The 15,887-nt window shown below is 46.8% G+C and overlaps 9 protein-coding genes across 9 annotated transcripts; 4 read left to right on the top strand and 5 right to left on the bottom strand.

The window, feature by feature from the left end:
* Nucleotides 1-484: 484 nt before the first annotated feature.
* ONS95_009075 (uncharacterized protein) lies at nucleotides 485-966 on the bottom strand (the record flags this gene model as incomplete). Its single annotated transcript, XM_058502645.1, has 1 exon — nucleotides 485-966. Exon 1 carries the CDS (start codon nucleotides 836-838, stop codon nucleotides 485-487), a length of 354 nt encoding a protein of 117 aa, XP_058361574.1. The 5' UTR covers nucleotides 839-966.
* On the bottom strand, nucleotides 961-2,468 carry ONS95_009076 (uncharacterized protein). The gene is made up of 2 exons (XM_058502646.1): nucleotides 1,954-2,468; nucleotides 961-1,893 (listed from the first exon to the last, which is right to left on the bottom strand). The coding sequence occupies exons 1-2, from the start codon at nucleotides 2,325-2,327 to the stop codon at nucleotides 975-977; spliced, it is 1,293 nt and encodes a 430-aa protein (XP_058361575.1). The 5' UTR covers nucleotides 2,328-2,468; the 3' UTR covers nucleotides 961-974.
* Nucleotides 2,469-3,475: 1,007 nt separating this feature from the next.
* ONS95_009077 (uncharacterized protein) lies at nucleotides 3,476-3,964 on the top strand (the record flags this gene model as incomplete). Its single annotated transcript, XM_058502647.1, has 1 exon — nucleotides 3,476-3,964. One exon carries the CDS (start codon nucleotides 3,476-3,478, stop codon nucleotides 3,962-3,964), a length of 489 nt encoding a protein of 162 aa, XP_058361576.1.
* A 244-nt stretch (nucleotides 3,965-4,208) lies between these two features.
* ONS95_009078 (uncharacterized protein) lies at nucleotides 4,209-5,419 on the top strand. The gene has a single exon (XM_058502648.1). It carries the CDS (start codon nucleotides 4,407-4,409, stop codon nucleotides 5,229-5,231), a length of 825 nt encoding a protein of 274 aa, XP_058361577.1. The 5' UTR covers nucleotides 4,209-4,406; the 3' UTR covers nucleotides 5,232-5,419.
* A 434-nt stretch (nucleotides 5,420-5,853) lies between these two features.
* Nucleotides 5,854-7,926, bottom strand: ONS95_009080 (uncharacterized protein). The gene is made up of 2 exons (XM_058502650.1): nucleotides 7,339-7,926; nucleotides 5,854-7,287 (listed from the first exon to the last, which is right to left on the bottom strand). The coding sequence occupies exons 1-2, from the start codon at nucleotides 7,619-7,621 to the stop codon at nucleotides 6,623-6,625; spliced, it is 948 nt and encodes a 315-aa protein (XP_058361578.1). The 5' UTR covers nucleotides 7,622-7,926; the 3' UTR covers nucleotides 5,854-6,622.
* On the top strand, nucleotides 6,027-6,332 carry ONS95_009079 (uncharacterized protein; the record flags this gene model as incomplete). Its single annotated transcript, XM_058502649.1, has 1 exon — nucleotides 6,027-6,332. The coding sequence occupies one exon, from the start codon at nucleotides 6,027-6,029 to the stop codon at nucleotides 6,330-6,332; it is 306 nt and encodes a 101-aa protein (XP_058361579.1).
* A 467-nt stretch (nucleotides 7,927-8,393) lies between the features above and the next one.
* Nucleotides 8,394-9,194, top strand: ONS95_009081 (uncharacterized protein). Its single transcript, XM_058502651.1, has one exon. It carries the CDS (start codon nucleotides 8,446-8,448, stop codon nucleotides 8,866-8,868), a length of 423 nt encoding a protein of 140 aa, XP_058361580.1. The 5' UTR covers nucleotides 8,394-8,445; the 3' UTR covers nucleotides 8,869-9,194.
* A 971-nt stretch (nucleotides 9,195-10,165) lies between these two features.
* On the bottom strand, nucleotides 10,166-11,248 carry ONS95_009082 (uncharacterized protein; the record flags this gene model as incomplete). Its single annotated transcript, XM_058502652.1, has 5 exons — nucleotides 10,166-10,366; nucleotides 10,419-10,658; nucleotides 10,711-11,023; nucleotides 11,079-11,124; nucleotides 11,197-11,248. The coding sequence occupies 5 exons, from the start codon at nucleotides 11,246-11,248 to the stop codon at nucleotides 10,166-10,168; spliced, it is 852 nt and encodes a 283-aa protein (XP_058361581.1).
* A 767-nt stretch (nucleotides 11,249-12,015) lies between these two features.
* Nucleotides 12,016-13,530, bottom strand: ONS95_009083 (uncharacterized protein; the record flags this gene model as incomplete). The annotated part of the gene is made up of 4 exons (XM_058502653.1): nucleotides 12,016-12,599; nucleotides 12,654-12,718; nucleotides 12,779-13,298; nucleotides 13,350-13,530. The coding sequence occupies 4 exons, from the start codon at nucleotides 13,528-13,530 to the stop codon at nucleotides 12,016-12,018; spliced, it is 1,350 nt and encodes a 449-aa protein (XP_058361582.1).
* Between the last annotated feature and the right edge of the window lie 2,357 nt (nucleotides 13,531-15,887).

The raw sequence follows: 15,887 nt of genomic DNA on the forward strand, positions 1-15,887 counted from the left end.
TAGGCTCTCTCACAGAAAGTGTTGAAATCAAGAGACGGATGTTTTCAAACAAACAATCAGAAGCTCACAGGTCCGATGGTCCATACTCTCCTTGGTTCTTGGCTACGCTCTGTTTACTTCTTGAGGAGCATGAAGAGAATTTTGTCGCCGAAGTACGATATTCGTGATTTATGTGTCAATCAATGTTCGCAAATATGCTTTCCACAAGAAGTCTCCTTAAATAGGGTTAAGCGAGATGGCAAGCTCGCCTCTCAACCGAGAGTAAATAAACAAAAAGTACGCTGTCCAAAATTGAAGGTGCTGCGGTCCTTGCACATTCTGGATGTACCCTATTTACCTATTTCGTAAATTCTTTATAGATTCCAAATACGATATTTCAAACAAATTCATATTTCATCAGATAAACGAGCGATGTTGAATGGCCATCTGTTTACCTGATTATTTCTACGGTGTTTAACATTGAGCACTGAAACACGACTTATACTTATAAATCTTGCTCGCTCTCCTCGTCAGAAAGGGTGCTACCGAATAGGCTCTCCAGATCATCCCCAATCTCTTCATTCTCCTCCGAATGAGCCATTTTAAGGTCTGCGCCAGCCATTGCTGCTTCCCAGTCATCGATATCCTCGCCATCGAATAAATAGCCTCGAAATAGGGTAGCATCAACTTCATGCCTATTATCCTCCATATTCAATTCCCCGATATCTGATCTGCAACACAAGAACTTCATGTCCGGACGGTCTTGAGTGTTGGCATAAGTCCCAAGGAATACCTCTACTGTATCCAGACGACAGCCCACTTTGTGGCCGAAAATAAATGGTGCAACATCGTTGATCATCTTGGCATCTCGACTAAGGTAACATCGTTCATCATCTTTGTTTACAGTCTTCACGAAAAGCCGCAACACTTTGAGACAAGCGAATTTGCTCAGAGCAGAGAGGAAATCGTATGACTACAATGGCAAAATATAGGTGTTAGAGAAGCACATGGAGATCCATACTGGAAGCTATGCTTCCCAATTCATGCATTACGAGCATATCAATTATAAGTGAGGATATGTTAGGACAGGAACCCGAGATTTCATGTAGATCATGGCGATTGAGGTGAAATTCGATGGGGATTTCTTCTTCAATATATGGCAGTCGTGCTTGCTGACGAAAAAGGCCTTGGAAACTTAACACTCGAAGATCAGTTCCCACATGTGTAAGAACTGCCGATGAGATCTTAGTTGAAGAATTGATGACCTCTAATTCATTTAAATTCGGAAGACGCAGGATGAAACTGCTCAGTGCCGTGTCAAAATCCGATCCGTCAGCATGGAATGCAAGATATGGGTGTTGAAAGCGCTCCACCTTCAGAGTTTTGAGGTTGTTCATATGGCCTGTTGTCGTTTTGAAAAAAGCCAAAATCTGCCGACCACGTATTTCCAAGTGCTGAAGCTTGTCCCAGTTCCAAAAGGTGCGGGGTATGGACAAGACACTCGTGCGTTGGCGGTTCGATTCAAAAACAAGTTTTCGCAGCCCGGATAATCTATTGGGTGTCTGCAGATGGAACTCTTGAGCTGCGTAGGCCCTCTCGCTTTCCAAATAGAAAGGATCTTGACTTGGAGCTTGCAATTGTAGCACTTCAAGGTTTGGAAACAATACTGCTAGGTCCATCCAGCGGCGTGTGGCTACAGGGTGCTCGGAGTGAAGTATCGCCGAAATGGAAGAGATGTTGTGACATCCGTCAATACCTTCCAATAAAATGAAATCATCTTCATTGATACCGATAACCGGAGAGTTCTGTCTAAGAGGTATTGGCAGTCCTTGAAGGTGTAGACGTGTCTTCGAGAACCGTGACTTCAAGAGGTCTAAAATTGAGACAGGAATGGCTTCTGTCCATGAGTACCAGCTGGGAGTGAGATTAGAGGGTCTACTTGGCAATATAACAAGACTGTGATAGTAGTCGTACATAAAATAAAGTAGGTTACTGAATTCTACCACCAGAATCCGCAATGCTTCCCAATCGAAACCTCCTCCTGATACAGTCAGTTCTCGAGTGAACATACAGACATTTCGTCGCAGAGTCAACGGTCCAGACTCAAGTGTGCGCAGCTTCGAAGCCGTGAGTTTGAGCTTTTTGTACTGAAAGCAGATGGACAGCCGACGCATGCTTTTGTTGACGAGGGTGAGGTTGGAGAAAACTAGAGCGTCCCGTGTGCCAGTCTGTGCAATCCCAGATGAGCTCATATTCTTCGGGGACTCATCTCTAGATTCCGCGAGACTTGCTTCACTAATTATCATCGACAAGACCTCATCCGATAATGACATGAGATTTCGAGCCATGATGAGATTGATTCTAACAAATGTGCTAATAGGGCTGCAGCACGGTCACAAAAACTTGCCTAGCGTTCATATTGAATTTCCAACTGTTTGGGTTACAACCTGGAGAGAATACCGCTGTAAATCTTTTGGGTGGAAGATGGCGTGGAGATTGTTGGAAAAATCCTCCAGGCTCCAGTAGAGTCACCAACAACTGAAATATACATCATGTGACAGCGGGGAACAACACTACTTGCCATTATCCGAGGGGACAGACTTCCCCTACAATCGTGAATGATATATCCAAGTTTGGACTAAAAGCTTAGATAATGAGGCGGGAAAAGATTTTGAATTGCAATATAATTCTGTTCTCTTGAGCAAGGCACATTTCTAAATCCCAAAAACCATCGAAAAAAAGTACATGAGGAACGTGGTTATGGCATTGGCAGACGATTGGGAGCTTTCCTAGATCATGATTGAAGCATAATATATGATGAATTTACAGAAAGTCAAACACGGTTGAGTCCCACCTGATCTTGTACCCTGTGTAAAAATCATCAGCGAAATGACATGGGTCGCGTAACACTCGTAAGTCACAAACCGTACTTACACTGCGCAAAATTGAAGGTCCACGTTGAGGAAACACAAAGAAATTTGCACTTTGTTGTATGACAGTCGAAGCTTTAACTCTTTTCTATCTTCTTTGTTGCTTTGAACAAAGCTGCAGTGTTCGTGACCTCGCTTAAAAGGGTTTGTTGACCATCGGATAAAGGGTACACTGCACTGTGCGTAACATATTGAACAGCACCTCGAACAGCACCATGGTTGAATTCAACAGTACATATTTAAACCCGGTGGTTGGGCTTCTGATTTTTGAGGGACCAAACCTTGATCAACTTACCTTCGGAATGGCTCTACATGTAAACAAGCTTCGTACCTTTATTAAATATCTCTCAAGATCTCCAACTCAGATTGGTGATGTCACTCGACCGGTAGAAGTAAAAGAACGGAGAATTTCCAGCTGTCCACTTGCTGAAAGATCTATATTTAGCCCCGCAGATCTCCGGGAACGAGAAATTCGCATGCTTCTAGGCTTGTTCCAAATTTCTGAGTTGCGTGCCGATTTGGTCAGCCGCTACAAAACCGGAAGAATTGATTCCAGTGTGATCATAATGAGTGATCGGGAAGCCGAAGAGGAGATAGATCGGACATTCGAAGCCATGATCAGGAAGCTATCAGAGGGTTCTTTCCACATTCGCATCATAGGTGGCAATATCTCAACTATTGACAGGAAAGTTGTAGCATGGTCAGTCTGTCGGGATGAGTGGGAAGTCTGGCGTGACACTTGGATCTGTCACAACCTCATCAGACAGTACACTCGTAGTGGATTTACTCCTATAGAAGCTGAGGTGAGAGCAATTCTACTCTACCTCGAGTGCAATGAGCCGAAACCTGGTGACGGACATAACAGACCAGGGCGCAAAGAAGTGAGAGTAAGCTCGAAAGGTATCCTACACAATCACTACCAATCGCTGCGTGAGCAATGGCACAACTGGGGCCGGAAGAGCACCGATGGTGATAACCGTCTCAATTGTATGGCGTTCGATGAGGCGCAACGACTAGATAGGGCTATCATGCCTGTTGAGCAGCTACGACACTAATTGCTAAACCCTAAAGTACACATACAAATCCTTTTCCGGCTCTTACGTAGGTTTCTGCATACACTTAACAAAATCAAAGAGAACATTCAAAGCCTCATAGTATTGTTCCCAAAATACTACTTTGAAATTAATGTGACTATAAATTATCGTAAGTACCACAAACTTGACATCTTAAGTTTTAAAATTACGCAAAATTGTGCTTCAAGAATATCCAAAACGCTAGATAGGAATCAATGAAACTGTTCTCAAAGACAATGGTTCACCATCATTGCGGTAGCCAAAAGCTGCTGAAGAAAGCCTTGTTTTGACTGTTCTTAACACCAAAACAAATGACGAGGTTGTTGCAAAGCATTGTCTCTGAATTTATAAGGTCTTCTACATGCCACATCTTTAGCAAACTAAAATTCTTCAGCGTACCATCTCAGCGCTTAAAATCCCAGCTATGAATTCGCCAGAAAAATTTATCTCTAACTCAAGCAGAAGACGATGTGCTAAAGGAGGTGAGTTAACAGATGACTTAAGTAATACCGACGGTACTGACAGTCAGTCCCCTAGCCAGACCTCTAGCCCTTCAGTCCAAACAAGTTCGGGTTCACCCCAACCCGGCCAAAACATTGAGGCTCTTGGTCCAGGAGACGTATTTCACGCAGCTCAAGCTCTTCGCAGACAGTTCCCAGACGAAGAGCCACCTGAGTTTAGAAGCAGAGCAGGATCACTCAGTTCGCTCCCCAGCTACACAGATGATGAGCGCCCGCCTTATCCTCACGATCACCAGGTCAACGACGATTGGATAGTATTGATGATGTGGCTGATAAGTGATTGGCGTGAATCGGCAATAGCCCGACGCATGCCCCCCATTCAACCCGGCGACGACGTGGCAATGATCCGACGTCGAGCCGAAGTTGAAGTAGATAATTGGTTCGAGATCGAAGGAATTGTGCGACCAAGACAGCAGGCACGAGTTGAGCTGGCTGGTTACAACGGCGAGTGGACACAGTGGCTCGGCTCAGTCCGCCGTCTGAATCAGCTCCATCGACGTCGTAGAGAAAACGGACACCAGGAGACGGAAGAGGAGAGCGAGGGCGAAGTAGACTTGGATTTCAGAATCGCGTTCGGCCGTCGCCCACCTGGACTCCTCGCAACTGCCCCAGTGCGTGCGGAGACCGAAGTCTGGGAGAAATGGCTAGAGTCGGAAGAGCGCTGGCCCTACGGGGTTTTTCATGCAGACAACGTCTGTAAATTGTCTGCATTTTGTCTGCATTCCTAGTAGTAGTAAAATATAGTAAAATGAAGACAAAATTCAGACAATGTCTGCTACAATTTCATCAAAAAAATGCAGACAAATTAGCGTGTGTCAGGGTACGAGAGTTTAGGTACCTCAGACTTTTCATGTTTCGATATAAAGTTAAACACAGACCTTTTACTACTTACCTCCGGAACACTCGGAAGGGAGACCTACCTTAGGAGGGAGGGAGACCTACCTTAGGAGGGAGGGAGACCTACCTTAGGAGGGAGGGAGACCTACCCTAGGAGGGAGAGAGGGGGGCAGGGAGGGAGGGGGGGAGGGGGGAAGACCTACCTTAGGAGGGAGGGAGGGGAGAAGACCTACCTTAGGAGGGAGGGAGGGGGGAAGACCTACCTTAGGAGGGAGAGAGGGGGGAAGACCTACCTTAAGAGGGAGAATTACCTTAGAGGGAGACCTTAGAGGAGGGAGACCTTAAGAGAGAGAGTAGGAAAAAGGAAAGGAAGGAAAGGAGAGGGGGGAAAAGGAGAGGGGATATTTAACTTTATTAGTCAGAAAACTCTTAAAATACAGACAATAGCTGTATTTCCCTTAAATTACAGACAATATCTGCATTTTCACTCTAAATTTTTAAAAATCGATCAAAATTAGAGTTTCTAGCTGAGAAAAATACAGACAATTAACTAAAATGCAGACAGAAAATCCGTCTAAAATGCCTGTTTACAGACAATATCTGTAAGAAGTGCAGACAGTGTCTGTAAAAAAACCCCCGTAGGGTGGGGCCAGATCCGTATGAATATCCTCGAGGAAGGAGATACGATGCAGCGAGCTGAAGAGCGAGCTGATGAAGACCACGAGGATTTTGTAGGACAGCGCCCCTTCTACCTCCCATATGGGTACGTTTACAAGAGGGATCCAGTTCCTAGACCGGAGCGAGGTAGCTACGACTGCATCCGGCATCAGTCCTATCGGGATACTTTTGCTCTGGCAGGAGCTACTGCAGAGCAGCTTGAGGAATTCTTTGATGGATTCTACATCGAAGAGAAGCAGCCTGACGAGGAGTTCCAAGAGCAAGACTCTGCACCACCGATTCAACCTCCCCAAGGTTCACGCTCCTCTCATTGATGGCTACCGCTGTCTCCAAAACCGAACCCGACGACTTTCACTAATGTTTCCGGACGAACTCGTAAAATCATCATGCCAGAAAACTCGCGACTACATTTCGATACCAATAAACACTCAGATTGCATTCACTTTCGTCCACTTGAACATTAAAGCTGACAGGGAAAATTTCGCACTATAGTAACCGAAACACGAGGTCTTTCATAATTTCAACACGAGAAGTGATCACTGGTCTTGAATCAGATATCTGGAACGGTACTTGTACAAAACGACAGACACTTCAGACATGTATGTTACAACTTATCATGAATAGAAACATTCGACTCCTTCCCAAACATCTCATAGAAGGCGGCCGGCGCGGGTATCTCCTTGGCGCCCTCAGGCCTCGTCAAATTCCGACCCATCATCAATGGAAGAGAATGCTCGTCTTGCCACTTCACAATGGCATCAAAGTCCCTACACTGCCTATTGACAAAAAAATCCGGGTATGGCCACTCCTGTGTCTCCATCCAATTGAACGTCAAAACGTCCAAACTGCCCTGACACATCAGAGTCTGCATCAGCATATCCGTGCAATGCGATACGTGAACCCAGTGCAGTTCCGAGTATGGCTTCTTCCCGTGATCCTCAGAACGGCCATATTCGACCCATGCTATGTTTCGTAGAAGGTTCAGGCAGTGGATTTGGTGGAATATATCGAGTTCGGCGACGTAGGCATCTGGGCCGAGGCCGTACTCTTCTGGGAATTTGGCGACGAGTTCTGGGTCTTTGCCGAGCTTGCGGACTTCTTCGGCTGTGATGGGAAATGTGCGGATGTTGTCGATTGCTTCCCATGCAGCATCAACTGCTGGATCGGGTCTGCGGGCATTACGGTAGGGTGAGGGATTGGGAGATTCGAATAGACTGCCGTCTGTTTGCTTGACCGATGTTTTGATGTCCAATTTCTCGAGAACTGGGGCTATGTAAAGCTAATGAGTATATGCGCCATCCACCGAACTCATTTACTTACAAAAATACGATGTTTGCTTCAGCAGCCAACGCCGGTCACGGGAGTATATTTTGTCATCGTTCACCTCACGAGCGAGAACGACAAGCGAAACGATAAAGAGAATGATGTTCAGTAACGTCAATATCCAATAGCGACGATCCGCCCTTTGTTGTCTCCTTCCTTTGTACTGAGCTTGTTGGTAATCGTCCAGCGAGGAAGGCAAAAGATTCTCAACCGAGCCGCTGTCCTTCTCCTCCTGTGACGCTCGGCTCTCCGACGAAGAACGAATCCAAGCTGGAATCATTGTGATGCCCTCTGCGGAGAATGATTTTCGCAAGTAGTTTTCGCAATCGAGAATGCCAAATGAAAAGTAAAATCAACTTTCTAGTCTCATGGTATGAAGTGACGGGCATAGCAGTGCGATTTTCTTAGGCTCTGAGGCAAACAGCCACTCGGTCTGCTCCCGGGATCAGCGAGCTTGATGTGACGTGCAATATCGAAAGACAATGCCAATTCAGGCAGGTAGTTGAGACAAGCTTATCGCTAATGCAGCACTAAGACACTTGTGTTGACATTGGCCAGCCTCGGGCTCCAGATGCCCCACTACCACTATACGATCTCCATAACTGGAGGGGTAGGTGTTGCGTATAATCTGCACATAAGATTCGAAAACGGTCAAGTACCGATTAATTGCCCAGCGGAGTTGGGCAAAAGTCGAAGACGACCTTCCTAAACGGGACTAGATATGCGCAAGGTAAGTTATTAGGCTGACGAGATGTGTCGATTTCCAATGAGAGCATTGAAGTAAGGTGTTGATCTACGTGCTGTCAATCTTCCGTGTCAGCATGAACAGACTCCTTCCAAAGGTGGTAATCTCTTCATCTGGCTGGCACGTCAGAGTTGTGTTCGGTGCTTCCTCTTGAAGTTAGACTGCAAGTAAGCAGTATCACAAAGCTCAGAAACACTGCGGCAGACGTGTTCCGAAGCTGAACAATGACATAGACTTGCTTACAGATTCTCAACATCTTAAATTGGCGGAGCCCTCTTCTTCTCACGAACATCTGATCATAGCCAAGACAAAGACTTCATATCTCGAGTCCCAATCACGACGACCCAAAGTAAATCACCATGCTGTTCAAGAACTTTTTTGTCGTTGCCACTAGCCTGGTAGCTCTTGGCGGAGCTGCACCAGTATTAGGTATGCAAGAAAGTCGTCAGAGAAAATATGTTCTGACAAGAACAGCACCTGTTGAAGACCGCGCAGCAGCACCAGCCAATGTATATGGCCAAGCCCACACTCTCAAGTTGGCCGATGACGAGTTCAAGAAGCGCGAGGCACTCCCACAGATTAACGCATATGGACGTGCTCATACTCTCAAGATGGCCGATGATGCTTTCAAGAGGGAGGCAGAGCCGGCGAACGTCTATGGACAGGCCCATACTTTGAAGTTGGCCGACGACGAGTACAAGAAGCGCGATGCACTACCGCAGATTAATGCATATGGCCGTGCTCACACTCTCAAGATGGCCGATGATGCTTTCAAGGCTTGAATAAAGGAGTGCGGCAAAGAAGGAATTCAGTTGAGGAAATCAGGCAACAGGAAATGTCATGTAATAATGGACAAGCTAGCAAATAACGGGATGTCCAGAAGAAATAGCTGCTCAGCGAACAACAGTTCGCGAGAAGGAATGTTCTCATGATGAGCCGTGACAAGCCAGACAGAAGTGATGCATTGGTCTTCCGATCCCTTGCCTCAGACACTTGAGCGGGCGTCACTGAACTTTCAGTATGCTGTAACCACCATCGATAAAACCTGAGCTTTACTCCATCTGTATCTGTGAGTTTACGGTGCTGCTGACTCCACTGGGAAGACTGTCGTTGATGTCGTCGTCGTCGGTTGATGCTTGTGAAGCCGATCAATCTGTTGTTGTGATACAGAGAGCTTACTAAGCAGTCCTAGCGTGTCAGCGGCGTGTATCTACCTTCCCAGCCCGTCGTCTTGTCCCAATTCTTCGTCGTTGATACCAGCAAAGGTTATGGAAACTGCTCTATCATGTCCTTGATAACGGACATTCTATGGAAATTACGAAGAGTTTTACGATCATTCTAACGCCATTCCAAAAGCCGTAGCTATTTCCGAATCTGCACTTGCTTTTGCGAAGCTTGATGAGACACGATTTCGCAAGCAAAGGCTCCTGCAAACGATGCAGCCCTATAGACTTCATGCCGGCGGACGAACTCTCCGAGTGAGCGCAGGAGCGGAGGTTGTGATTCAGGCGTATCGAAAAAGAAGGGTTACCGCATGTTCAGGTCACTGAGATGGGCGAACAATTGCTTGGAATACAGCTCAGGAGATGCTAGAGAATGGGGACCACAAGGACAGCATGATATGCAGCTAGATCTGGGATCTTGGGTCTGAGAAGTTGTTCGTCGGAAGCCTTCGCAAGTAAGTCGTTGTATCAGATAACGGAAGTTTGCACTTTTTTTTTTTTTGAAGAGCCGGGCGAGGAGCAGACCTGCATGAAAATGCCGAAGATACGGCTCTCCGCAGTTTGCAGAAGCTATGCTAGCAGTGGAACCAGAGATTCCGGCCGCGCGAGAGTACTCAGAGCAACTATCAACCTTGTACCTGCTGGAAGTATTGGACGACAACCGAAAGCTGAAGTGATAGGGAGCCGAAACGATTTAATGGAAAGGAGGACTACGTAACAACGAAAAGCTCCTCCGAGCTGGTGCACTCACTGTGGGACAGCTACGTCGAGCTTTGGAGTACAATCTTTGCGTTATGCTTTGTCATTGGGTCCCCTCTATCCCATAATCGTTCACCCGGTCATCCATCACCCCAGCTCACTCGGAAAACCGGAATTTAGCAATAGTGCTGGCCATGTCTTTTGCAATAACATCGTCAAATCCAGTCCGGATGTGGAAAGATCCCGACCACATACAACCGTCCTCGTCCTGAGAGATGTTGTCTCTGAAGCCATATGCATGCGGATTATCCAGCACCTTCGAGAAGAACGAGTGGACGTCATACAGCACAACTTGTCCCTTCATTTGGTCAGCAACGAATTCGTCAGTCAAGTACACTACCACAACTTACGTCTGGATGGTCATCCTGGAATGCAGCGACGTGCTTCGGCAGGTTTTCGTTGAACACTTTGATCATCTTTGCGTAGTGCGCAATTGAGCCAGCATCACCGCCGAGGATAAATGGGCTCCTGTCCAGTGGCGGGTTATTCACAATGAAGAAGTTTCTTGCTCCTGTCTTCCACATTTTTTCGAGAAGATCTGAATAATGATTAAGTCTAGGGAGTAACACGGATGAGTCGTTCTTAATCCACTGGATAATGATCAGCCTTCTGTTCGAAAGACGGCGTAAGGCTTCCACTCACAGCATCGCTGACATCATTAATCCCAATCCAGGAGGTAAACAAAGTGTTCGACCCTTGCCAAAACTTCTCTTTCGAGTACTTGGGCTGATACAGATTCTCCACTTGATACGTGTAATTATCTGGGATCGAGGCTCCACCGACGGCGAAGTTGTAGGTCAAAACAGGGCTCCTATTGTACTTCGCCGTCAAGAATTCGATCCAGACAGGCCCTTGGGCACTGGTTTCATTCCCGAGGTCAGAATTGCCGAGAGGGTTCTTCCGAGACGGCTGTGCTCCATTGATGTCGAAATTGGTGGAAGTGTATGAATCTCCACTGCACGAATGTCAGTGTCCGAAGCCTCCTCCAAATCAAATTTAGGTTTACGCACAACGAGAATATGTACTTCGGCCCAGACTTACCGAGAACAACACTGGCTGGGAGACCAAATGTTAGCAAGGCTGCTGCGAGGACGGAAATTAATATCGGTTGATTGGAATGCTACCCACTTTCGTCATGTACCTTCTCTTCACCTTTTTTCCACTCTGGTCCTCCACCCATTCTGATATGTTTCTTGGTCCTCTCGAGGCTTGTTTCATACCAGTCCAGACAGCCTGCCGTCTTTAAAGCCCCCTTGTTCCGGGGATTCAATTTTATCTCAGTCACGTCAACAAAAACCAGACACCGAGCTCAAGGTATACTGTTTCTTGAACCGGAAGTCATCAAACAACTCAATTACACATGTGAAAATCATTGTGGCGGAGGTTTCGACGTCGTGGCTTCACTGTCAACCTCAAACGCTGCTTACATGATACAACGTCAATGCGGGTCAAGCAAGCGGCCAAACTCCATTCGTCAACACAACACCAATGGAATTACCGATCATCGACCTTCGGCATGGCATCTGAGGTGGGTCAGCTTGAAGTGTATTACATCACCTCTGGTGAGGAGATGAAGATGCTGGGAAGATATAATTTCTGAAGCCTTCCGTGCAGTTGCTGTTTATTCTGGTGGTGCTGTAGTTCAATTGCTGGTCTGGGGATGGTCACCTTTGGAGAGTAGTCCATGTTCTTCATTTACGCCTCTAGAATTTGCTAATTTTCTTGATGTTTTAGTCATTTGTAGTTACACTATGTACAATTATCCGCCTCGCAGTATCGCGTGTTTGGACAGTCCCAATATCGATAAAAACATGTCGCCGTATCGCATTCCTTTATTAAGCATGTGCTGGGTATCTCTATCCATGGTGTCATGATCCTTAACTCATCCCTTCGTGTACGTATTAAGTTTCCTACAGATCTTTTTCCCACAACTAGAGTTTGCTAGCATCAGAGAGCGTGTGGAGTCCCGTCAAGACATCTAATAGTAGACGTCCCATCGTCATCGGCGGCTGTCTCTTCCTCGCCCGACGAGTCGTTATCAAGCGCAGACTTATCAGATTCAGAGTCCTCGGTGGATGTCGCATCCAGGAAGTCCGCTGTAAACATCCCCACGACACTCCGTCTGCCGGAATCGCGTTGATATGACATCGGTGGTATCACCAGCAGCTGAATTGGACTCGGCAGTGGGGGAAGCTCTTTTGAACTCGTTTCGATCGCTGGCATCGCTTGTATCTCCTTGACCTCGAACGTCCTCTCCACGAGAATTTCGCTTTTCGACGACACGGCCGAACACGCTCTTGTCAATGGTGCATGCTGCACCATTGCATTCAGCTGCACAGTCCTTGTCTTGGAGGTGCACATAGTTGTCGTCTGTATTGTCTCGTATGCATTTGGACTTGGAACGCGGGAGTTTGATTGGAAGGAGTCGGGCACGAGACGCTTCACGAGCGGACGGAGGGCTGACAATGCTACGCAAATAACTCCGACATCAGCCTCGACTGTAGACCAGTTCAATGGCGTTACAGTCTTGACTACAGAGAGTGTTAGTTCTAAACTGGGTGCCAAAACCCCGGTACTTGACTTACATGAAATATCCAGGCTGTCCAAGTGGTCCAAATGAGTAAGTCTCAGAATGCTTGCCACTGATGCACTATGAGATATCAGCATGCAACTTATAAAGCAAATTGGGTTCAACGCCAGAGAGTCTTACAAAGTACCCATGCAAAACAGGAGACACAGGACAGCTCGTTGTGCTTTCGGCATTTTCAGCGACCACAAGAGAGGAACTGGCAGAATGCAAAGAAGGATATCGGTGATAACATTGAAGGTCGATAATGACAAGAAGAACGTCTTGATCGGATGACATTGCCCCTTCACGCTGTAGTTCCATGCAGCCTGAGCAGGGACACACTGGAAGATAATGGAAAATATTGAGCTAATCCAGAAGAGCAATATCACAACAGCCAGTGCAAAGTTAATTTTTCGTGCAATGCCTGGTGGGAGAAATCGGACGTATGTTGCCATTATCGATAACTTGGTGAACGTGATGGACGTCGTGTAAGAAAGATAACATCCATAAAGCGACTTCACTATCCTCGATAGGCTCGATAGAATTGATTCCAGAGAGCCATCGCCAAGATTCCAGAGGTGGATTCCAAGACCATACCTGTCGCCGACGATAGCGGATATAGATAAGCAGAGAGAAAAGACGACGGCTACCAACAGAAGTACTATGGCAAATATTAGCATGTAGAATATATAGGAATCGTTGCAATACGCACTGTCGTCAAGCCCGCCAGACCGAAGCATATGAAATCGAACCCAGAAGCGCAGTGCTGAGGTAGAAACCACAAGAGCAATTAGTACGCTGTTCAGCTTGATGATTGTTGAATGAAGCGAGCCGTTATCTATCTTCTCGCCAGTGAAGTATGGGATGAATTCTGCAGGTATGGAGTTCGACATGTTGTTGACCTGGAAACCTTAAAATCCTAAAAGAGGAAAACGAGAGAATAACTCAGGATGAACGAGTCGTGTCCAGAACCCCGAATATTTTGAACAGAATGGGGGCGTTATACAACATATACGATGAGCGTGCATGACTTGGACCTTGACATGAACGCTAACTACTTGGATAATATCCAAGCAAACAGTGCGGCTTTCGCGGACTCAGGTCACTCGCAATGGAACCAATATGATCGTCCACTATCCTTTGGAATAGCCCTGATCTGGCTGAAACCGTCCTGTCAGAAACTTGTCAGTGGATGGGCCAGAACCAGCCGCTCCTCTTTGCTCGATGAGGAACATCCCCCCGAACCAAGGCAGAGCTCTGACATGTTCCTAATTATGGCGAATAATCTGCAAGGGCGCTTTGACTGGGAATAATGTTCTAGAGCGATGGTATCACGGCCCTGCTATGGATCGAAGCGGAAAGTGGGTACTGCTCCCCCACTCGTCAAAATTCCCGTTCTTCTACTGCCAAAGCTAGAACGCGCTATCGCAGATGATCTGGTTCTGTTCCCGAGATTTGAGTGGGACTCAGTCTGTGTATTGAGCCGTCTATGGTGATCTTCTACTTTCACGAGTAAGTTGAAAACGTGAATCTCGTGAGCGAAAAGGGCATTAAGCGAAGCTGAGACATTTGAACATGTCAATCTGAGTAAAGTTCAGATATCAGCGCTGTCAGCTGTTCGCATGAAACTGTGAAGTTAACATTCTTTTGCCAGGTCAGCTTTCTGTCGTTGACATCTGACACTGTGCCTTGGCGTCGATCAATCTTCTCGCAAGGCTGGGTTTAGCATCCTCCTCGAAACATCTCGCCAATGGACGTTGTCTGTCGGCCTCTTGACAACGGGACACGGCATGCCGTTGGGGCAAAGTTCATGGCTAGTTTCAAAAGCGGAAAACTAGGTCAAGAAAGGCATCACGTCAAGATAATTCGGTTAAGTTTGTGCTAAGCGACACCCTAAACATGATCAGACCTCCCCAGATCTGCACGCTCAGACATGAGGGATGGAAAGCAGCAACGACATACACCTCAGAGTGCGCCTTGAGATTTGAAGATTTTAACGCCAAGGGGGCTGCCATTCAAATAGTAGATATGTCCAGGACGTGCACTGCATCTGCTCTTCACTCCCGGTGAACATGAGGGGCAATTTGACGGGAATCCATCATCCTCCTTATGGTGAGTCTCGGGCCTCGACGAGCTCGTTGATTTGGTTCAAACGTCCAGAAGCTCTTCAGTAGAGGCCCCCAGAATTGAGCGATGAATCATTATTTCCCACGTTGCGTTGATGATACACAGCTTACTTTGACACCCAGCAAGATCTTGTGGCTGGCGCAGAATGCATCTATATCGCATAACAAGCAGCAAGCTCACAGAGGATGAAGTGACGTCCACGCTACAACAGTTGTGACAGGTTCGCTCTCTTCATCGGCATTCTTTGCCAAGATCGAGGGCCGTTAGTCTCCTGAGTAACCCTTTCCAACATGTTCTGCATGAGCGCTATGGCAGAGAGCAATCGGATGGGGTTTTCAGAAAGCCGCGTCAATTAAGGTTTCGTCTCCTGAACTTCCCTTGAAAAGGCTGATGGACTTTGTAACCTCGAAATGATTTAGCATGTTTCGTACCCCATGTTACGGCAATCTCGTCTCTTATTGGAGGAATCAATGGAAACAGTTTTTGATTAACAAAAGAGGGGCCGGGATCGCCTTGGCATCATCAAAAACGGGTTTTCGAGCTTTGCAAGTGTCAAGTCACCTGAACTGCTTTCCAATGATTGGTCTGACCTGTTGAAGAACCGCATCTATAAACATTAAAGACTTAAGGGCGACAAGTGTCAGCTTTCAGCTAGCCTAGCTAGCCAAGCCCCTCTCACACAATATGTCTGGCTTAAGGAGGCTAGTTTTTAACTCTCGCTCCTGTCGGACTGGGAGTGTGGAATCTAGGCCGCTCTTACTCTGGGGGAATCGACAACACTCAAGGAAATAGTTCGACCACTGTGAGACCCTCACCACCATGGAGAAGGAGGTCTCCCCAATGGATGCAGACTTTCAGGACGTTTTAATTTTTTGATAGCGATGCTTGCCGACATAATCCTCCATATTGTAAGCCCTTCGTGGCAGCCAGCTGCAGCCTCTGCTCCAGATTACGTCACCACAATTCTACGATCTACAAATGTATCATTCGTAGCTCGTGACTGGGATTAGTGTCGACTCCTTTTCGATGCCTTGAAACCCGACCGTATTCTTCTCTCATGTCGGAGGTTCCAACCGTGCGGCTCGTCACAAGCATCTTTTCCTCTCGCCTAACTCAAGCGAAG

The sequence above is a fragment of the Cadophora gregata genome (assembly GCF_030347475.1).
Source record: "Cadophora gregata isolate MNR1 chromosome Unknown scaffold_3, whole genome shotgun sequence".
NCBI lineage: Eukaryota > Fungi > Ascomycota > Leotiomycetes > Helotiales > Ploettnerulaceae > Cadophora > Cadophora gregata.

Coding starts and splice junctions, on each gene's coding strand:
- ONS95_009076 (XM_058502646.1), bottom strand. CDS start 2,327: ATGGCTCGAAATCTCATGTCATTATCGGATGAGGTCTTGTCGATGATA. Junction 1,894..1,953: donor AGTAACCTACTTTATTTTAT/GTACGACTACTA, acceptor TCTCACTCCCAG/CTGGTACTCATGGACAGAAG.
- ONS95_009078 (XM_058502648.1), top strand. CDS start 4,407: ATGAATTCGCCAGAAAAATTTATCTCTAACTCAAGCAGAAGACGATGT.
- ONS95_009080 (XM_058502650.1), bottom strand. CDS start 7,621: ATGATTCCAGCTTGGATTCGTTCTTCGTCGGAGAGCCGAGCGTCACAG. Junction 7,288..7,338: donor GAAGCAAACATCGTATTTTT/GTAAGTAAATGA, acceptor AGCTTTACATAG/CCCCAGTTCTCGAGAAATTG.
- ONS95_009081 (XM_058502651.1), top strand. CDS start 8,446: ATGCTGTTCAAGAACTTTTTTGTCGTTGCCACTAGCCTGGTAGCTCTT.